Source organism: Rousettus aegyptiacus, unplaced genomic scaffold (genome assembly GCF_014176215.1).
Source record: "Rousettus aegyptiacus isolate mRouAeg1 unplaced genomic scaffold, mRouAeg1.p scaffold_m13_p_17, whole genome shotgun sequence".
Lineage (NCBI taxonomy): Eukaryota > Metazoa > Chordata > Mammalia > Chiroptera > Pteropodidae > Rousettus > Rousettus aegyptiacus.
Genome location: NW_023416292.1, coordinates 38,642,381 through 38,666,262, shown reverse-complemented (window position 1 = coordinate 38,666,262; position 23,882 = coordinate 38,642,381). Strand labels below are relative to the sequence as shown.

Sequence of the window (23,882 nt, the reverse complement as noted above, 5' to 3'; positions counted from 1 at the left end):
TATTGGAAAATCTGAAATAACAAGGAAAAAGTCTCTGGCAAATTTTAGGGTGACATTAAGGCAAAGTACTTTCTTTTTCCAGGCTCTGTCTCTGCAGTTAGGAGTTTACCATATTTAAGGAGAATATTCCATAAATAGTGGTGCAGACATAGGGCTAACCTATTTTAGCTGGGCCACTGCTCCTGGGCTGATGGGGTCATGTGCAGATTTGATAATCTCTTGCTTGAAGTCACTCAAAATTTGAAAACTTTTATCTAGTTACTAAAATAAGTCATCTTTAACTTTTCAGAGAAAGTTAAAAAAAATAATCTCAATAACACTTATGAAATAGTTGGTATGTTAGAGGAAATTTTTGCGACATTTTTACTATATGGAATCGCCAAAATTATTCCTGAATAATTTATTGTGAATCTCAGTTTTGATGGTTTTCTGAGTATGTATATATGTCTGAGATAATGAAAATATTCATGATAAGCAGTATTTCTGTAAAATTTAAGTTACCATACAGAGGAACTTAACTATTTAAACCAGTATGTATCACACTTGCATATTGGTGTGTGTTTCATTTGCTGTTTGGGTTAATTCCTGTCTACATAACTATTTTTGGACGATAAAGTTCAAATATCTCTAACATAAAATAGAATCTGTCACCTAGTAAGCAATGATTTTAAAGATGAGACGTGGATTCTCACTTTCTGCCCAAATTTTGTAGTGAGGATAGCCTTGGCTCCTACAGCAGACTCTATCTATGAACATTACGCTGGTCAACTAAATGCTTTATCGCGTTTGTCAAAGATGTTTTTTGCACGTGGACTGTATGGTAGTAAAGAAGCTTCGCTGCTGTAATAACTATACCTCTCTTCACAAATGGGGGTTTAATGTGTTATCTTTCAGCCTTTATGACTCACAAAGAGAACAATTTGTTTGGTGAAGGAATCGCTGTACTCTTGTGCCAACATTATTCTTTTAAATGGAATGCCAGGAAACTAAGTGCAACTGCATGAGTTTGGGGGAACTGTCCACATTTGGAAAAGAACTGGCTAGGCCATTAGTGACATTTTATTCAGAGTGGAAATACTTTTTTCATCCAAAGGAAGAAAGATCTTTTGATCAAGGAACATATTTTCCAAATAAGCTATCACTTAGGATTGTTTTCCTCTTTTTAGGTCTGAGTAATAAACTTCCTTGAATACTGTACAAAATATAAGCCAATTTATAAGAATATTGTAGGAATTCCAACTAATAAACAATTTTGTTCCTGGAATTCTCCCTTTTTAAACAACAGAAAAGATGCCACTCACCAGAGGACCAGGTGGCCCATCTTGGCCTGCAGCTCCGGGGAGACCTTGTTCCCCCTAGGGAAAAATAAATGTGATTATTTTTTTTTTTTAATTAACGAAAGCATACGTATTTCTTTTTTTTATTATTATTTTAATTTTGGAAACACAGAAAGAAAAAAAGCAAATATCATCTATGATTCCATAACATGGAGAATATCTACAAATACTGTAAGCAGTTTTGAGTCTTTTTACTTTGTGCGTAGTCATCTATATGCACAGAAATACACATACATATATGTATAAAATTTTACATCTTTGAGATTTTAGGGTTCAGTTTTCTATTCTGATGTTATAAGTTAAAATTTCACTATGAACTTATTAAATAAATGGCAGAACTTAAATATTTTAAGATTTTAATTATTCCATATTATCTCCTGAATTCCCATAAAACATCCATACTAAATTTATAAAATAATGCTGAAATAAACATTTTCATCCACATATATATTTTTTTAAATGAACGTTATTTTCCAAGTGGACTTTTTTTTTTTTTTTTTTTTTTTTTTTTTTTTTTTTAAAGCACGCATGCTCACCACAGGGCCAGGGATGCCCCGAAGGCCTTCTGGACCGGGCTTTCCAGCAGGTCCCTGAGGGCCGACTGGGCCCGTTTTTCCAGGAGGACCCTCAGCACCTGCTTCTCCCTATTATAAAATGCAATATATGCACACATTAATAATGAGGAAAGACATTGCATTAAAAGTATTCATACAGATATGTGATGCACGCATGAGCTTCTCGTACACAAAACCTACAAAATATATTTTACCTTAGCACCTTTTTCACCCTGCCTTCCCTCTGCACCCGCAGCTCCAGGAGGACCCTAGAAATATAAAATCGCATTTAAAATATATATTGCACATGAAAGTAATGTAACTGAGGACTTATTTACAAATACTCCAGTTTAATTTGTAACAGATCCTAATAACTTGTGCATTTATTTCTAGAACTATTGAGTTTAAAACACAATGAGAAAAATAAAAACCCTCTTTCTGTACAAACTTTCAGTAAGAATATTAAAAATATATGAAGTACAGATTGTATAGCATATAGACAGACGTCATATCAATGAGAGGAAAAAGTAAAGATAAAACTTTTAAAGAAATGCTGATGACTTAAGTATTTAGTGTATTAAATACTTAGATATCATTTATTATGTTTTATAAGTAGAAATTAATTGAAGGTGTCATATTTCCCCTCTATCTTTATATGTTTTAAGACTGCTCCTGTCTTAATCTTAGAACATCCATACATTATACCTTCTTATGGGATTATCTTTGACTAGCAAGCACAAGATGTAAAATCTTGACAGTCAACAGATATTGTATTTTCATTTTCTGGAACTATGTAATTCACATAAATGAGATTAAAAAAGTATCACTTTTTAAAACCTAGTATTAGAGCTGAAGAAGAAAAAAATTTCTTCATGCTTCAGACATCATCTAAAAGCTTAAGGGGATATTCCAGTGTTCACATGACTTTTGTATAGGTGCATGAATTGCTATGAAAAAGTGCTAATTATTATATATCTATTTAAAGCTATTCATCATATTGTTTCTTGCATGTGTGTATGTGTTTGTGGATAGGTAGATACACGATAGATAGATAGGTAGATGATAGATAGATAGATAGATAGATAGATAGATAGATAGATAATAGATTTCTATCTTTGTAAAGTACCGCTTTACCTTATTTTCTTTCTTATTAGCCATGTGACTTTTAACAAATTATTTGTATTTCTGAACTCAGTTCTTTCATCCATAAAATGTTCTCAATAGAAGTTAACTTGCTATAGACTTGTTAAATTTAAATACCATAGCACATTTAAAAGCATTCGGGGAACTTTCCAGTGTAGCAGTATCAAATACAGGTATGAAATCTGGTACAAAAAAGCATAAAGCCTGGACTCAGACTGCCTGGCTTCGCATCCTGGCTCTGGCTCTATAGCGCACTGAGATCTTCAGCAAGTCACACATCCTGTCAGTGCTTCAGTTCATTTCTCTGTTAAATGTGAATAATAATAGCAGCTATCTCTCAGAGTCAACACGGGAAGTCAAGGAGTTGATAAAGGTAAATGGCATATAACAGTGCCAGGGACATAAAAACTGTGACAATATTAGCTATTGTTATTCTCATTACTAAAATTATTCGATATTATTGTTGTGTATTAAAGTATTTTACCTATACCTTGCACCATGTTGGCAACCCAAGAATCGAGTTAAACAAAATAGACTTTCAAAATACACTTGTAGACACCATGCCAACAAATTACTTATTTCATATATGCTGTTTATAATACCTAAAAAATATAAATTCCATGTTTGAAATTTTTTTAATTGGAAAATTGAAAGTTGGCTAAAAATATATTGTATAATATCTTGTAATATGTAACCAGATCTTGAATTTTGATATTCAGATTTCCTTCTTACACTTATATAGTCATCCATGAAATATAAAACTTGATACTCCTAAACTTGTAGCAAAATGTAGAAAATAATTTGTTACATAACATAATATTCAAGGTATCAAAGAAAGCAACAATTTTCAACCTAGAAATAAGGCATTATAGTACCCATTATATTTAAATTTTATTTCTAATAATTATGCTGGGCCCTTGATATCTTCACTATGGCATTTTATAGAAACCTTTCAAATCAACACATGTAGGGCACTGGGTTTGATAACCCACTACAGTAAGAGTACTTTTAGCCTGCAGAGCTATGCAATATATATTCATAATAAACTTAGTCTAAGACTATAATCTATAATTTTATTTTAAAATTGTTATTTCATTTTCACTAATTAAATCTTATTTATTAAGAATCATTAAGATTAAATTTGCTGCTGAAATTTTCTGCACAAGTTCAGACACAGTACAGAAAGTTTTAAAAAGACACTTACTGATCTCTAAGAAATTGCATTCATTTTTCCCAGGCTCTCTTGGTTTCCATTTGTTTACTTCAATTTTTGCAATGAATTATGCACAAAAACATGAACTGAGATTGAGGTTGGAGGTTGGGGAGAGTAATGGAGATGGTGAGAAGAAGATGAGGCAAGAAGATGACTTTCTTTCAGATGAGTTATTAATATTCTAATGTTGAGTATAGGCTAGTCTTTCATATGGTCTTTTAAATCAGCATTTAAAGTGAATATCAAGCACTTCATCAAACTCAGAGTTCTGTTGAACTCATTTAACTTTGAATATAAAATATATATCATTAGTAATTATTTTCTCAATATCATCATCGTAAGTTTATATATTATTAGGCGTTCATTGTGCCTCCACCCAAAGTTAAGAATGTATAAATTCTCTGCAAACGGTTTCTCGAGGCAGCAGCGATATGTTAACAATAATATATGAATTAAAACTTAAGTGTATCTTTTTAACTTCATTCTATATATATACAAGGATTTCTGTATAGAGACATAAGCTCCAAATATTTTCTAGTGTTAACATGTTGAGTCATAAATTATTTTGGTGTGACGCTTAAAATATTAACTTATGCAAATGGATAAAACAACCATAATGACTATGATTTGGGGAATAAAAATTATGAGATTCAACTGAATAGTGGACTTTTCCTTATTCTCTGAAGATTTTTTCTTAAACAAGTGACATAAAGGTACAGGGTCTTAAAGTCAAAAGATTGTACTTACACACATGAACTTTATAGTATAGAAGATACTATAAATATAAATATCTAGCTTTTAAGAAAAGCAAGTCATCAATGTAAAAAAAAATACTGCTTTTACTGCAATGGAGACAAGAGAATCCGAATTTGAAGAGCTTAGAGAATTTAAACACAAGTAAACTACAACACAGCCATAAAACTGTGATTCAAAAAAAGGCTTTCTCCATCCCAAATGATTTCTTTCCTCTCCGAATGAATGCCTGATGTCTGTCATAGTGGAAATCTATGTTAAGTAGCTTTGCTGTATTCTTTACCTTATTTTTTTCCATTTTTACTTCTTTCTTATGTTTTTTCCAGATGGCACAAACTTTTTAAGAAAAACTAGAATGAAAACAGATAATTTTTTTTTTTGTAGGAGAATAGAAAGTTTCCTTTGGAAAAGAAACGAATAATGCCTATGGACAAATTCTTGTCTTAGTCATTCATTTCTCATATATCTGTACAAACAAAGGGGTAAGAATTTAAATCTAGTGAACTACTTGCTGTACTTTCATAAAATTCCTCATAAACTATAATACAATATGAGTCTAATTCTCCATAGTAGTCACTATTAGAATTTTCCTAGCTGTTGAGAAATATACTTTATACAAAATACACAATATAATCTTCTTTTCACCACTCACACTTCACAATATTTTATAATTTGCCCATCCATCCATTATGTCACAAATATTTATGCCAGAAATGTACTGTGCACGGAGAACATTAAAACAATACATGTGAAACTTTAAGGAGTGTACAAAATTTAGTCGTGAAGACAGACATCAAAATGAACAGATCCAATACACTGTGAAATATACAAAAATGAAATAGTTATACAAAATAGGTGCATGGATCTAGTCTGGTAGTAAGGAAGGCGTTCCTAAGAGCCTATTCTCTGGTCCTGAACCTTTGTGTGTCTATGTGGGAAGGATGATTACCTTCTTTCCATTCACACTCATGCACAGAGGCATTGGGATGGAAAGGATACAAACACACACACTATATGGTACAGGTGGATATGTAGAGATATGTATATGTTTCCTCAACATCTATAAGTTAATAATATAATATTTTAAATTTTTTACTGTAAACTTTGGCAACAGAACTGGACCTTTTAAAATTCCATTAAATATGTGTATTTTCAGGTTATAATGTTTAAATAATTTTAGTCAGCTCCAGAATTATTTTCCAATAAAAGGGCATGGAACCACCTCTTGGTTTCAGATAGCTATAATGATAACTTCAAGTGTTAAAACTTCACAGCTTATTTACACAAACTGTCCAATCTTCTAGTGCCTGAAGGGAATGTACATTTACTCTCAAGAATTATAAATGCATAACAGAATATACATGTACTACAAATGACAACTTAATTTTCTTACTTGTTCAATAGCTATTAGAATGTTGTTTCTCAGTATCAACACCGCTCGCAACATTCTGATCAATATTCTATCAGGAGGGTTTATTTGTAAGATTCAGTCATGAGAAAAAGTGATAATACTTTTGAACACATTTCTAGTCGTTGCTACTTCTGCAATGAGATGTGATAGCAAAAATTGTTACTGGTCTCCCTTTCTGTGTCTCCAATGTGGCGAAACTAAGCATAGGAAAAATATTAACTTTACAAAATGTATACAAAGCTTATTTAAGATTGCACGTTCTAGATGGACTAACAGGAAATGGGTGGTAAGGCAGTTCTGTATTCAGTCAAATCCTAAGTGTGTAAATCAGATATTATAATTATCGCATAAGAACATGTTCTTGTTTTCAAACAAAGGTGATATTAAGTTGTCTGTTGCATCAAAGACGTTGTTGCCTGCTGACTAAACACAAATGCTGGTGGAGACAGAATTCTTCCCATCACTTTTAACTCACAAAATTCACTCTGCACCATATTCCTTTAGGCTCAGGTGCTTTGTGTTTATAAAGAGAGGGATCTCACAGGTGTGTAGTACATTTAAGTTACCAAGTATTTCCTTCTCAATTAACTCAGTTTAATCATATATTTCTTAAACTATTCTAAATTCTCGTTTGGCAAAATCACTTTATTAAAATTACATGGCATCATTGTGAATTTAATGTTGCCTTTTTTGCCAATACTTCTCATAGGAAATTATTTTACAATATATGTAACATGATTTTACAGTATTTACACCAAAGAAATACAATTTCAATAGAATCACAGTATGCTGTACTTTTAAAATGTAATTAATTAATATTGTACAGACTTTTGTATGTGTTACACAGTTAATTCAGTATTGATCACTGAAAAACTCTAATGGCAAAGCAAATTCAACAATAAAAAATTAAGTTACTGTTTAGTTACTATGAATTTATTGCTAATAAAACTTTCATTTTAATTTATGTAACTCAGAAATTAAAAAATATGTTTTTATCTTTATCTGTATATTTAAGTTAATATGTTTATTTCACTTATAAATGATGCCATAATTAAAACCTGTATTTTTTTTTTTTTTTTAATTCTTTAAGGTGAGGCAACCCTTGGTTCACCTCACAGATTGTAAGGACCTTGTCAGTTTACAATCCCTTATTTTAGTTTTTATGCCTATAGCACCTGGTCTTCCTAGGTGGTCTCCCATCCAAGCACTATCCAGGCCTGACCCTGCTTAGCTTCAGAGATCAGACTGGATTGGGCTTGTTCAGGGTGACATGGCTGTAGACAGGAATCTGTATTTAACTTCTTAATAAGAGCATCTTGTTTGAGCTCCTGATAAATCCAGATATTATATTTAGTGCTTTCAATATACATTTTATTAATTTAATTTAGTCTTCTATCTGGTATTGAAAATGAGATATGCCCAATTTATAAATGAGAAAACTGAAACTCAGAGATATGGGCTTAACTCAAGTCATAATTCTAGGTAGCAAAACAAGAATTTGAAACCAGATCTGTTTGATGCTAATGCAACAGAGTTTGGACTATGGCTGACAGTAATCCATAAAAAGTGCCGGTTTACAGGCTGAGAAAAACCTAATAAATTGTATCTTTCAGCTAAGCTGTCAATTTTTTTAGGTTTAGAACTCCTGACTAAATTAACTAATCTGGTGGGTTCTAACTTAAAAGAATACAAGCATAAATTGCTAGCGTTAAATCAGAGCAAAGTATATTTTTAATTTTATTAAATTTATTGGGATGACATTGGTTAATAAAGTTATATAGGTTTCAAGGGTACAATTTTATAATACATCATCTGTATACTGCATTGTGTGTTCACCACCCAAAGTCAAATTTCCTTTCGGCACCATATATTTAACCCTCTTTTAATAATAAGATTCTTGACGCTAGAGTAATCTTTCACAGCACTAAAAATGTATTTTACTCTGAAGAAAATATATTGCGTAAAACAGAGAAAGCCAATTAGGCCTGCCAGCTTATCCAAACTCTATATAGCACACAATTCAATTTGTGTTAAATGTGTTTCAGGTTAGATTTAATGATGCCACATTTAAAAAAAAAGGAAAACCTGCATAATACTGCTGAGTTGAGCTTACCTAAGGTTGATTTTTCTGTTCTATCAAAATGGATGTAAATAGCTTTATAAGCAATGCATAGTCATCACCATTCTCATGTCATTAATAATTCATGGGTACAAAGTCTTCTAATTTCGTCCACAAAGTTACTAGAGTGGATTAAAAATAGCTCATCATATTTGTATAAATTGTTATTTAAAATGGGAGGCTGGAACATGCCTAAAATTTTTGATAAGATTATTTTTAAATAATTCATCAAAAATCAAAAATGGAAAACCCCACTATAGAACTTTTTAACAATGTTAAAGAAAAATATGATATAGGAAGTATCTCTGTAATTTAATATCCTAATATTTTAATATCTTAGTCTCTCAACATATAAATGTATTATTGCCTATATATCACAACCCTTTTTATCTCAGAGAAATAACTACAATCTTAAACTTGATTAATCGTTGCCTTAATTTTCTTTGTCATTTTACCACTTATGTTTGAATGCTAAGCTTGTTTTTAAAGATTTTTTTTTGCACATTTCATAAATAAAATCATATGTATCTTCTCCAGCTCAACATTACACATAATTTCTTCTTAACACCAGTTATTTAAGATTCATCTATGTTGATTCTAACATCTACAATACATACATTTTCATTACCATATAATATTTTAGCTTACGAATATATCTCAATGCATTTATCTTTTTTTATATGTCTTTTGGAGAAGATGTGTCAGATATCATCTGGGGCATGTACCTAGGGATGGAATTACAAGTTGGTAGGAAAAGTTCATGTTAAATTCTACTGAATAACATAGAACAATGTTCCTTAAAACAGTTGTACCAAGTAACTCACAATAGCTGTATATAATAATCCTCATTGCCTTTTTTTTTAATGTACCCAACATTCGGTGTGTCAGACTTAACTTTTTGTCAATGGATCGATGTCAGTGGCATCTCAATGCTACTTTAAGCACACATTTCCATGACTTCTGCACATCTGTACATGTGTTTCTCGAGAATTTGTGCCAAATACTTTTTCATACCTTTTGCTGCTTTTTTCTATTCATCATTTTGTTGTTGTTGTTGTTGCTGTTGTTGTTGTTGTTTTCTCAATTTGTAGGACATACTTGGATACTCTGGAAAATTTTGCTTTGCAAGTTTTCTATATGTTGCAATTATTTTCTCCTGTTTAAATCTTTTATTTTCAATGTCTTTTCAGTATTTTTTATATAAACTGAAACTTCTAATAGTAATATATTTCAAGCATCAAACTTTTCCATTCTGATCCCATCAATGTGACCAGAATTTATGACTCCAATAAATTCTCCAATAAATTTTGCTAAAAGATTTCAAAATTTCAAAAATTTACCTCACATTAATATTGTAATTCAATTAGAATTACTATGTTGTAAATGAAGAGGTAAAGTCCAATTTTTTCCATACAGATATTCAATTGCTCCAGCAGGATTTATTCAAAAGTTTATCCTTTATCCATTGATCTGCAATGTCTAATTTGACTTTATTCTCATTAAAGAGATAAAGGAATTTAAAATCAGGGATTAACTAGTATTCTTATGGTATTTATATTTAAGCAGCAAAAACAGAGAGGTTCAACATAGCTGTGAGTAAATAAGAATGTGAATACATGGGCTTACCACTACATAATGCTGCCTGATATTGTAGAATAAGGTATAATCTAAATCTCTGTATATGGGTAGACTTTTCTACTACCTTTTATTAATTCTTCAATTAAGTAGAAGTCATTCCAGAAGTTTATTTGAGTTAATCATTAAATTTATAATTATCAGTAATTACATATCCCAAAGTATTCACCACAAATATGTTTAAAAATCTGTTAAAATAAAGATGGAGATTTTGATATATTGCATTAGCAAGATTTAAAAATTAGTAAATATAAATGGATATTTTGAAAGTATTAAATAGTACTAATATTAACTATTGTATGAAATATTATTTCATATATAGCTTAATAGATTTTTGAAATATTTTTAAATAGTTTTGTTATAAATTTGTATGTAAGTTTTGGGTTACATATTAATCAAACAGGGCATGTGATATACTGGTTCACACTTAAGTATCTTTTCTTTTTATTTGGCATGTCTTCATTCATACTCTATGGTAAATTATTTTTATTTAATTATTCTTTTTAAATTTCAAAATCATTCAGTTGTTTTCAAAATTAGTAATCCATGTGATCGACCACTATATAGCTAAAGAAACTAATTCATTCCATAACTCTATCGCCATATTAAGAGAATTCATCCCCAATACCAAACAGTACTTAGTTGAATTTTTCAAAGATGGTAAATGAACAATACATTTGACATATTTTAAAATGAAAATAAACTGGATAGCACTTCCTGTTTGAATAAAGAAATAAACTGATAAGCTGCCTATATATAATAATATATTTGGATTTAGATACACTCTCTCCTCTTCTAATAGCTACACACTTTAAAAGAGGTTTAATTCTTTCTGCATCAAAAGCATTATCATTTATAACTATAAGATATTAAATTTTGTGCCCATATTCAATAAGTATTTCATAACTAAGGACTAAGACACCAACAATTACTCTGTAAACACATATTATTATTTAGGCATTATATGAGTTATCTTATGGAGTATGCCCTCTCTGAAAAACAAGAGAAAGTAAGTTGCCGAGGGTAAAACAGGAAATAAATGACAGAGCTGGGTTAAAAGCCAGGTAGTATGACTTCATTGCCTTCTTAGCCACTACATTAAATAGCATCCCATCATTTAAGGCTGGGAGAAAGAAAAAAATAATTTCACGTTTTCTCAGGAAAGATTTCTCAAAGACATTGATACAATCGTTCTTCTGAAAGGTCTGACATAATAGAACAGATGCTCATCCATCTGGAAAGCTTTAAGGGCACTCTGACTGCGGGCAAAGATAGACAACGGATCTCAAAATCATGCTACACTTTGTAATTACTTTGAAGACTAACAGCCTGGTGGTTTTAGAATACATTTTTTATTTTTTATCAAGACCATGCTTTGAGGCTGCTAACAGAAAAAAATAAAATGTAAGAATAATAAGAAGAAGAAGAGGAGGAGGAGGAAGGGAGGAAGGGAAAAGAGAGGAGGGGGAGGAGGAGAGGTTAGAAACCAGACTAAAAGAGGTGTAGGAGAACAATGTATGTTGATGTAGGTGCTGCAAAGCAGGTCAACAGATTGTTTTATTATGAAAACAGTAAATCAATAAGAAAAAAGACAGTAAATTAAATCCCCTAGTGTCTGCTCGTAGCCAATATTTTGAACAAGATCTATTTATTTATATTTTACTATATTCCTGTGTTGTCTGCCACTGTCCAAATCAGAGAAGTGTGCTTCCTAAGCTCATCCTATGGGCTTCACATTTAGGTTTTTATAGTGTTTGTAGGCAGCACTGGGCTTTTGGTGTCTCGTCTCCCTGTGCTGCACCAGGGGCTGAAGCTCAGGAAACCTTCAGAGTATTATAACTGCCCACAAGATCTGTACAGAGGGGAGATCTAAGCACAGAGAAGTGGGAACTACTTCTCATTGTGACAGATTAAACCCGTCAGTTAAAGTTGTGATCTATTTTAAGAAGCATTTTGATAAATTTAAGAAATTACCCTGTTCTCTAGGACTTACATCTTTCAGCATCATTATAATGTGCTGCCTATAACTTATATACATTATATGAATTTATCCACATAGTGAATAATGAATGGATGTTTCGAGTAAAGAATTTAAAAACTTACTCTTTTTCCAGGAGGACCTGGTGGGCCAGCCTCACCAGATGGACCAGGAGGACCCTATAAAATGTGAAAAATACCTTGTAAGCAATCAAGTATTGTTTTATCGGCCACAGTACTTTTCAAAATCTAGACTGAAACCAATCGTCTTCTTCATTTCCCCATATCTATCTTTCCTGGAAAATTTCTGCCCTATTTCACAGAAAACTAACCTTCCTCTAGATATCTATAGAGATGGTAAATTCATATTGAAAACTTCTTCATAGTTGGAAGAAAGTGAATCAAATTCTTTCTATATAAAACTATTTTTAAAAGTGCTAATTTATATCTGAAAAGCATCTAGTAGGCATACTAATTATAGACTCATGGTTAACAATTCTATTCATGTCATCTACATTTGTGAAACCATAAAACTATAACCTCTAAATTTCTTCTTGTGCAACACGAGCATTTTTATGTCAAGGAGTATGACACATGCTGCGGCATGACTCACAAGTCTTATCTGCACAGAATAAGCCTATATCTCTTTGGCTGCAAAATACCCAGTGAGGATAGCTCTAGAGACAGTTACATGTGGTTTGTCTTTGGCTCCTACTGCATTTAGTATCCTCTAAACAGCCACATGTGATGAGAGCCCACTGCTATGTCATTACCACATTGGGAAAAAAAAAATGCCAATAAAATGCTCAGTTGATTTATGTCAGTGATGAAAATAATTCATGCTAACAACAGATTGATAATCTGGTTTTCTTTGCTTCAGCCTGTGATTTTAAAATAATTTTTTATTTAACATAAATTGATAGATACTGAATTTGATATACTCTGACAAAATCATTAGAATGATATAACTACTTTTATTATTATTATTATTAGGAAGGCTGTGCTTATATTCCTTAAATCACATTAAGTTAGAAACATTCCATATATGTAAGTCTGACTTAACTGGAATTCAAATATAATTGATAATTCTTTCAGAAAAATGTGTACAGATATAGCTATGCTTTTGAGAAGCTGATTATTTCTGATTATTTTTTAAAAGATTAAATAAAAATAGTGCTTCCTTACCGGTTGCCCGGGATCTCCATCTTCGCCCTTGTCACCACCAACACCATCTTGACCCTGAAATATGCAACAAAAAATGAACCCAGATATTCTCACTTTTAATTCACTTTTATAAGGGAAAAAAGTATAATATACTAGCTTAGTACTTGAGAGAAATTATTAGCAGATGGACAAATAGAGCATTATTGCGTTTTTCTCAGTTTTTTTTTTTAAGAATTTTGGTATCTCTCTTTCCATAAAGGCTTGTGAAATTGTTACCACATCGAATTTAAAATATAGAATGCTCTTAATATATGCAATGGAAGAACATGTGATTAATATACAAGGCTAGTTCATCCTTCCACCATAAACAAACATGGTATAGTTCGAGATAGGATTTGCATTACAGAAGAGACTGAGATAAAAGCAAAGATCTTGTAACTTTGGAATAATAGTAATGCTGCTATTCAGATAGTTTGTAAAACCCAATAAAGTCCAAAAAGCTAACCCAAATGAAGAGAATTACCATGCAACATAAGTCTCCAACTATATGGATTTACTGTTGTAGTTTTGACTGTAGTCTACGTTTTATTTTTCTTTCTATTTTTAGGGGTTTGCTTAAATAATTAAGAATTTTCTTTAATTATTAACAATAGAGAGATGCTGGGAATAGCCCCACCAAAATATTTTTTTCATTTTTCCATGATACTTACTGAAGGGCCAGCTTCCCCAGGGGGACCAGGATCTCCAGGAAAACCAACAGGACCCTAGAATGATGTTTTTGAAGGAAGGGAAATAAATGAAAAGTATCTTTTTTTAAAGTCATAACATGTTGAAGTTTAAGAGGTAAGAGTCATGATAAAACGATATGGGAATATTTCCCTTCTGCTAGAAATTTTTCTAAAAAATGAAATCGATTGAGAATGCTTAAAAATATACGAAATTAAAAGTCAATTTCATCAGCTATGAGCCAGAGTCTCATGACTTCTAATCTATGAAAAACTCCAAAGTGGTTTTGACATAGATGCCACTTTTAAGGAACCAAACTCACTTACCGGGTTGCCCTTAGGGCCATCGTCACCTGGTGGTCCCTTAGCACCAGGAGGTCCAGCAGCACCAGGTGGACCAGCTTCTCCTTTCTCTCCTCTTTCTCCTTTGGGACCCTATGCAAGATAAGAAAAAGCATAATTATCCTACAAGCTTTAAATCAGAGTTTCTCAACTTTGGCATATTGGGTCAGACAATTCTGCAGAGGACTATCCTGTGCATTGCGTGATGTTTAACAGTACCCCTCGTTTTTACTAATTAGATGCCAGCAGCTACCATTTCTTCAAGCGTGGCAACCAAGAATGTCTCCAGACATTGCCAATTGTTTCCTGGGGGTCAAATTCGTTCCTGGTTTAAGTCAATCTAAATTAGAATAATATAATCCTAATATAATTCACAAATGCTTTCATTTTGATGTAGCAGGGTTTGTTTGTGTCTGTTGTGGACAGTCCACCAAAAAATGTATACAATAAACAGCTCAAGTTTGAATGCTCTAACTTATGCAAATGTAATTTTTGACATTACTATATTAATCAAAATATTTAGAGACTATGCAAAGTTATTGAACAAAAAGGTTCTGCATTTGTGATTATTCTTAATGGGTTGGAAAGGAAAAGTGAATAACTGAATTTTAGCTAAGGATCAAGTTACATGTTTAAAATGTTTCAAAATAAGTCTCTGAACAGCACATTGACAACAGACAGTACTTACGCCTGTTCCTGCTTCCCCAGGAGGCCCTGGGTTTCCTGCTTCTCCAGGTTCACCCTATGAAGAAGATATCGAATGAGTATCAGAACACAGAAATTATGTTTTACATTTGTAAAACTGCCTTCAATGATGATCATGACATTTTAGACTTGCTCTTAAATCATTAAATTGTTTAAAAGGCAATGAAAAACTTCAGTAAGAGGAAGGAACTTTTCCTATTACTGACCTTGATACTTCTATTTCTCAAGTAAGGAGATAGAACCAGATAGGCCGAATGCCACCATTCTCATTAGTTAGTTAATAGCCAGAGCACTGATCCAAATTACCACCAAACTATACAAAACACACAGCTGCATGTTTCCTAACAAATGATGTATTTGTGCTGCATCAATATTCATATCATAATTAAGTTTATTGATTAAACAATTTCAATAGTTTTTGTACTAAATTAAGAGTTCAATTTATCATTATCATAACAAATAAGCAAATAATCTACTAGCACTTTGATAATCCTATAAAATATATTTAGCAGAGGTCTAAAGAACATAGAAAACCACTATAAGATACATAGAGATACTTACATACTAATTAGAACTGCTCCTTTTGAGGTTAAACATGTTATAATTTTGGTAGCCATTATGATCTTCCTGTATAAATATGTATGGCTAGTTCTAGCTTAGCAGACTAATAAATAAACCTCCTAGACTAGTAGGTTTTAGTTATGAAAGTCTGCTGCTATTTCTTTATACTTAGAAATGCATGCAAACATAATATTCGAATCAAGTAATCATCCAGTGAAGTAATACATTAGTACGCTCATGTATCATGTTCCACACAAAATCAGTGATACTAGAAATTCTGAAGTGAAAATTGTTCTAAATTTTTTAAAAATATGAGGCCTAATTTTTCTCTAATTTTTAACTCTACCATTTCCAATATTACTGGCACAAACCCATTGCTCATAAATTGGTTTGCAATGTATTAAATATAAACATAATTCCCAGGTAAGACTACTTTGTGTAAATAAATTTAACTTTTTGAATTATCTGCAAAATGATGAAAAATATCAAGTACTTTCTAGGAATTTGTTAGAAGTATTATTGTGTGTAAATTATTTTCTCTCTCAAGATAAGAAGCAAATATCTCCAGTTATCTCTAATAAACCTTACAAGTAATATATTACATTTACATTATTTACAAAGCAATGAATCATTTAGCTGAGGATGATGAATGATATATATGATATTGTTATCATTATTCATATCTTTAAAATAAAAACTTTAGTAGTTTGTCATTTAAATCAACTGTGAAGTGTCCATGTTAAGTGCTTCACATATGGAATATATAGAGTATACTGCATGGTCTCACAATGTGAAATTTAAAATAGCCAGCTCATATAAACAAAGAGTAAAATGGTGGTCTTCAGAGGCTGGGAGTGGGGGACATAGGGAGATGCTGGTCAAAGGGTATAACATTTCAGATACACAGGATGAATAATTTCCTGAGATAATGCTCAATGTGACAATAGTTAACGACACCGTATTGGATGCTTGAAATTTGTTAAAAGAATAGATCTTAAGTATTCTTACCACATGGTCAAAAAAAGATAACTACGTGATGTGATAAATATGATAATCAGCTTGAGTGTGGAGATTATTTCATAATGTATACACATATCAAAACATCAAGTTGTATACCTTAGATATATAGAACTTTTATTTGTCAATTATACCTCAATAAAACTGGGGGGAGGGGATGGAATATATATAGGATCTCTATTGACCATGCACAAAATGTTTTCTTAGGTACCATATTAACCTTTGGTGATATCTCAGTAGTTGAAACTATGGAAGAAATAACTACATTTTTTTTAGTCACCCTCTGTATATTTTGTTTCATTTCAATCCTAGTCCACTATTAGGTTAAACTAAAGTAGATTCATAAAGGATTATTTCTTTTTTTTTTTAATGAGGGAAATGAGGGTAGTAAATGAGTTTGAATAATTGTCAAAATTTAAAGACAATTTTTCTCTACCAAGTCTCTTCATTTTGAGAACAAGGCATCAATATTCATTTGTCTAAAATACATACAAAAATTACCTTTTAAATTCTAGAGACAAGTGTGCACAATATAAATAACAATTACTTAAGATAAAATTAATATTATCTAAAATGTCCCATTTTAAGTCTTATGAAAGGAGATGGGATGCAATTAAAAATAAATAAAATATTGCAACATGATCACATTATACGTGTTAAACCTGTATTTCTAGTATCAACAAGATTACACTGTATTCATTCTAAAGAATAACTGACATATAAAAATATAAATTTTGTGAAGAACACTGGCATTTAAGGGAGATGCTAGATTATAAATTTATTATTACTTATCACAAAACCATTTTATCCCATTCTATAACATACTTGTTCAGATTAAAGCTCCCTTCAGAGGGGATAGCAAATTATTCTGTATGCCTAAAGTCATAAAATACACATTTAATCTTAAGGTCCTGTTCTGATATACAGCTCTGTTTTGAGGAAATGAGTGAAGTGCAAAATCTATACCAAATACACATTATAGGGAAAACGGGTCAAACATATTTAAGCAAAGCGCAAAATGACTAAAGGATACTAGCTTTTCTTTTTCTTTCCATTGAATTAGTGAATGTGAATAAATTTTCTAAAATAGAAATGGAGAAGTATTAGCCACAATCAAAGCTGATATGGGAAATCTGTAATCTAAAGAAAATTTTATTACCTCAGATTCTGGAGAAAAAATTAAAATTACAATAGTTTTATTTTTATTCTGTTGTCACATAGAAAATTTTTTTATAATAAAAAACTAAAACTTTATTTTTCAGTGTAATAAATTAGAATCAGCTATATTTTAATCATAAGAAATCAAATCATCATCCTGATTGACCGAATTATTCTCTTGAGACACAGCTGGCAAGGCGTTATCAGACAGGCTTTAAGCAAATGGAATCATTACAGAAAGGGAGTTTCACAAAACTCCAAGCATCTGGTGTCCATGTTTGTCCAAGAGTTACACAGAAGATAAAAAACCATAAAGAAGCAACTGAAATACTTAAAGCTGTTCCCACTGCACCCAAAAGCTTTAGGAAACGAGTGAGGTAAGCTGAAAAGGCTGTTAAGTGGTGTTAGAATGTGCTACATGGGCAAAACTAAAACTGGAGACTAATTCTCATAACTGTCTAGTCTGCATTAGAGCCAAGGGGGCTGAAGCTAAGGGCAGAGGGAGGAAAGGTGTGATGCTGTCCTCATCTGTCTAACGCAGCCGGACCGTCAGAGTCGTCTCCTCTGCTATTCTTCCTATGACGACCCAACAGAAAATATTCTTTCAATTCCATCTCCAGCTCATCTGTACCTTTTCAACACAAAACTTTGAGTTTAAGAATATAAACAGATAAAGAAAAAAAAAAGAAAAAATATAAACAGTCTACCAAAAAGGACTGTTTATACAGTAAGAATTGGATAACTTTAAAATGTTCCAAATTTAGTAATTAAAAAAAACTATTTGAATAATCATATGAAGTTAATCAAAATACTAAAATGTGGGTGTTGAGCAGAAATCAAAGTCAAAATCCTATATTCCAACCTATTACATCGATTTTTCTGAGTTAAATTCTTTAATTCAAATAAATGAATTTAAATACAAAATATGACATGTTGAAATATTTTGAGAACAGAAATTTTACAATTAGGATAAGTTTATACTTCTTACATCATTTAATTAATAACTAGAAAATTTAGGAAATTTCTACATTGTTTCCACTGTATAAACTTTTATGGTATGAAATTTAATTTTCATCCCTCAAAACTGGCAAATATTTTTTTAACAAAACAAATATAAATGTCAATTTTCTTAAAAAGTCTATTAAAAATTAGCATGAATGATAAATAAACAACCAGAAATCATTTTGACATTTTCATAAAAAGGAAGAACAGATATTTTAAATGAAATCGTGTTCATAAGAAAAGCTATTCTGAACTCAGATGTTATGGCACATGCCAACTATTTTGAAAAGTACCAAAGACAGGTCATAGTATTAGCAATGAAAATATAACTCCAAATATGACAAATGAGTGATTAATTCTTCTGTAATTGAAAGGATCCCTTTTAAGTCAGTTAAACCACTTGATCTCTTCTATTTCTGGTAATGAGTATTATTAGAGACACTTAGTCTATTCAGACATAGATGGGTTAGAGTAGATCTCGACTTATTCACTTTCTAATGACAAAATCTTGATGTCATTAATGAAATTCTCTAAGCTTTAGCTTTCTCAGCTTTCATATATGGATAATAATAATACCATCATCACAGAGTGGTTGTGTTGATTAAAGGAAATAATCCATGTACATCGCTCTGCACAATACCTGGCAATCCAAAACATGATATCTCAAAAATTATTTTACCTTTAATTATTTAACTACTAGAGCAGATGAGCTGTAATCCATATAACTATTCGTAAAATGCTTAGAAAGCCAGTACTGTTAGAATCACTTAAAATATTAGCCAATATTATCAAAATCATCAATTATTGCTATTTCAAGTTGTTTATCACTACATTCCATACCTTTTCTCCAACACCACCAACAGAACCAATGGATCCTGGGGGTCCTTGTGGTCCCTACAGTGTAGGAAAAGAAATATAGTTATCTATATTCTTGTAATAAAATAATAAACTGATATATATTTATATATTTAGTTGTTCTCAGAGAGAAATATATGCAAGTATACCCTGTCAATTGAAAGATGGGACAAAACGATGCCCTTTATTGAGTTATCGAATTGACTGGACAGCAAATATTCTAATTATATTAAATCAATTTTCATATTCATTAGAAAAGGCAGGACTTCTCAGCTTTAGTCTTGTCAGATGATGCTCAGAACATAAATTCAATCTTTCTGATCATTGAATATGTCAATGTTAGAGGATGATTTTGCAGATCTTTATGGTGGACAAAATATGACTCCGGTTAGGAATGATATAATTCATGCCTCAAACAATATAAACCATCTCTTCACCTATAAATTACTTAAGGGGGATTAAAAACTAACAGCTCTTTTAGTACATCTGCTCCTACTCCATTCTGCTGGAATTAAAAGCAAGCATAACACAAGAGCAATAAAGACAAAAATAAATGATGTATTCAATGTGAAAAGGTGAAGTCAGAAGGAGAAGTTACATCAAAGTCTATAAAATTGTTAATGGTAGCAATAAGATAAATATGGCTTTACGTTTCAAAATTCTATAATATTGGAACAGTGAGTCAATTACTAAGCTTAGGGGAGATCGTTTTTATATAATTGAGAGGAAATGTTTTACATGGTAAGAGGTACACATATTATTGTGCATATATTACTCTAACATATTTGATAGAGTGAAAATACAAAATGTAAAACCTTTAGATAAAAGTCACTGACAATAGATGCATACATAAAGGACATTTGGAGTACAGACCTGGGCTAGTACAATCAAAGCCGATTATGAACCTTCTCCTCAAGCAATTGTCAGAGATAAAGGTTAAATTCAGTGACATGGAAATTATAGGTAAGGCACAGTCTTAGTATGTTGAAAAAACAAATGTGGTTATTATAATATATCTAATATTTCTCATTCGCCAATAAATATATATTTAATGTGAACTTTTTACCCATTTTATATTTGTGGTGATTAGTTCTCTATGAAGCCCATTACTTTTCCTGTAACATGAAATGGAGTGAGATGATCCTTGAGCTCTTGTCCACTTAAACTTTTAACAGTAGTGTAACTATCTGTCACTCGGCCATGCTAACACCTGTATAACTTCGAAATAATTAACTTGTATTTCACAGTTCTTACATCAGCTCCATTGGGACCTTGAGGACCTCGAGGGCCTGGAGGACCAGGTGGACCCTACAAGAGATGAATATTTAGGTTTATTAGGACCAAACCAAATGCACTTCTGATATTTTCATTTTGTGATTAAGAAAACGAAAAGAAGCTTCAATCTATAAAATTATAGTCAGTAAAGCATATCAGGGTTATAAGAAATTCTTGATGGATATAACATCATATTAGCAAATGAATTTTTACACATAGCTACAGGGAAATTAGGACTGCAGGGGAAAAGTTTAATTAAAAATTAGAAAAGTCTATTGCTACTATGTGCTATGATGAATTCATAGTACAACTAGAAATTTTTATGCTAGAATGTGCTCGATGCTAGAATATAAACGGAACATAAAGTTGGGACAAGAAATAGTGCTTGAGTAGATTTAGAATTCATTAATTGTGTAGAAAATTTTTTATTTGTATTTTTCTGTTTTTTGTTTTTGTATCAGCTCTCACTTTGAAATAATGTTGCTTTTTTCTTATTATTATTTCTATGTGTGTACATATATGTTTAGGATTGAAATAAGATTGACTAGTTAGTTGCCTACCTAAAACAGTGGTTCTCTCTCCTTTAATTACAATGTTGTGCATTATAATTACCTTGGACTTTTTATAAAATACTGATGGCCACAATCCCTTACTTTAAGGTTGTGATTAGTCTGTAGTAAATACCAATGTGTTAGTATTTTTTTAAAGGTCATAGTTTATTTTGATGTCATGGTTGAAAAGATTGTCTGCTATTAGCTATTACCATAGGTTAGGGAGAATGTATTTATATGTAGGAAACCATAGCAATCATATCTAGAAAGAAGCTTGCTATGTATGTATCTGATGCAGCTTTGAGTATTATTAGTCAGTTATTTGAATCAGCAATGTTTATTATATTCCCTGTTTTTAAGTTTATTATGATGATAAGAATTATTTCTTATTTGAAGAAAATAAAACCCAAAATGCAACTGTTAAAGTAGCAAACATATTTAAGGAAGTAAAAACTAGAATAATGTTTATTGAAAGAAAAGAGCAATTAAGAAATATGTTAATTACATTTCATTATTAATTTCAATTACTTTGCCTAATTGTTTCCTTACACAATGAACTATTAGACTTAGGGCAGAAAGCCAGAATCAATCAATGAAAATTATTATGTCATGGCATTCTAATTAAGGTGGAATTCCTTATAAAATTAAGACTTTATTCCAAAATATGATTAATTTTTAATACTGTGTTAACATTTGCTAATATCCAAATCCTGGGTGACTTATCTATTCTTTACCTGTTCCATATCAAAGTCCAGAGCTAAGTGCTAATAAATGACTGAAAATGACTGATTATATATACCTCAGTAATGTACACACTTAGAAATAAAAAACATATAACATTATTTCAAAGTGAGAAAGAAAAAAAACAGATTCAAGATGATGGAAGAGAGTTCAACAGTGGCAGATGCAGGTTGGGTGGAGGAAAGGGAAGGTGTCAATCTGAAAAATAATGGCCTTTAGAACTATTTTGCTTCTATTAATAAACCTCAAGAAAGATATTTTAATGTGGAAATTGATAATGCCCACCGAATACTTAAAAATAAAAACTTACCATGGGACCGACATCCCCATTTTCACCTTTTTCACCAGGTGGGCCTGGCAGGCCCTAAGGAAATACAATAGAAAAAAATAATAAAAGTCACTTTTATTTAAAAGGAAACCCAATTGCCTATAATAGTGTAGGAGAGGTTCTTGTGCTACGGAATAAACCACAGAGCAGGCTGTGCTCAGATGTCACCCGGCCGCGTCTTTACGGGAAAATTATTTTACTTCCTCTGGATTTTCCTAACTAGTCCCCCATGCAGAATTGTTTATATTTCCTCCTTTCACAACACCACTCTGTACACACTTGAACTGTTTACGTAAAACACAATTATGACACCATTTTATGTATTTATAATCACTTTGCAGCAGGGGTCTTTTTAGGTGCCAACTTTTTAATCTCTAACAGCTAGCAGAGGGTCAGGCAAAAACTACGATTTCAATAAAATGATGAATTAATGTTGATGAATAAAAGGAAACAAATTCATAGAAAAGCTACATGCAATACAATGTTTCTTGTAACACTAACCCTGATAGTTAAAATTCTCACTTATTCCAAATAGTTAATCATAGAAAACATAGCTAAAAACATATGATTATATAAACTAAGGAAAAATGACAGGACTATGGATATGATACTTAACTAATAATATATTACATATGAATAGTGTATAGATAAGTAATAAAATATAAAAACAAATTAATATGTATAGTATAAATTTAACTGTCATATATATTTAAAATAGATATGGTAATTATTGGATAGAAATACTAAAAGTGGTCATAGTTTTTAAAATAGTAGGATTATGGAGTGCTGTAAGTTTTTAATGTTTTTAATGTTATTATTACTTATATCTTATACACTCTTTACATATTTAATATTCAATGCCTATACAATAGTATTTCAGATGTAACCTATTTAAGAAATAAAAAATACATAATATAAAAGTTCTAAGTTCCTGCTGGTACTTAGAAAATAATTGACTTGGTACTATACTGCAGTGGCTGAAAATTATTTGACAATGATCCAAAGTAATAAATACATTTTAGTTATTATTCCCTAAACATGCACATGCAAAACAGCTAAAGTATGAGTTTTAAAGTAATATTTACTCTTAATGAACAGCGGATGATCTTTGATATGTTTATTTTGTTCTACCTATCCTTTTATACTTCATTTTTTTAAGAGGATAGTAATAATCCACTAAATTGTTTTTATGACCTAGTAATTCCACATAACTCTCAGTTTAGAGAGAGTGCTTTATGGAGTATATGCATAAACTTTAAAAAAATTTTTGGCATATATTCATTTTTATGAAGAAATCTTAATTATTGATTAATAAT

The 23,882-nt window shown here is 31.2% G+C and overlaps 1 protein-coding gene and 1 pseudogene across 2 annotated transcripts in view; both read right to left on the bottom strand.

Annotated features, from left to right (window-relative positions):
- The window catches only part of COL11A1 (collagen type XI alpha 1 chain), a 169,676-nt gene that overhangs the window by 16,468 nt on the left and 129,326 nt on the right, over positions 1-23,882 (bottom strand). For both annotated transcript variants that reach the window (XM_036235133.1, XM_036235132.1), the window contains exons 47-57: positions 22,549-22,602; positions 20,926-20,979; positions 19,657-19,710; positions 15,062-15,115; positions 14,359-14,466; positions 14,017-14,070; positions 13,328-13,381; positions 12,269-12,322; positions 2,107-2,160; positions 1,874-1,981; positions 1,302-1,355 (exon numbers count right to left, since the gene is read on the bottom strand). In XM_036235133.1, coding sequence (XP_036091026.1) covers positions 1,302-1,355; positions 1,874-1,981; positions 2,107-2,160; positions 12,269-12,322; positions 13,328-13,381; positions 14,017-14,070; positions 14,359-14,466; positions 15,062-15,115; positions 19,657-19,710; positions 20,926-20,979; positions 22,549-22,602 — 702 coding nt within the window. The remainder of the gene's footprint in view (positions 1-1,301; positions 1,356-1,873; positions 1,982-2,106; positions 2,161-12,268; positions 12,323-13,327; positions 13,382-14,016; positions 14,071-14,358; positions 14,467-15,061; positions 15,116-19,656; positions 19,711-20,925; positions 20,980-22,548; positions 22,603-23,882) is intronic.
- Positions 7,575-7,693, bottom strand: LOC118613144 (annotated as a pseudogene).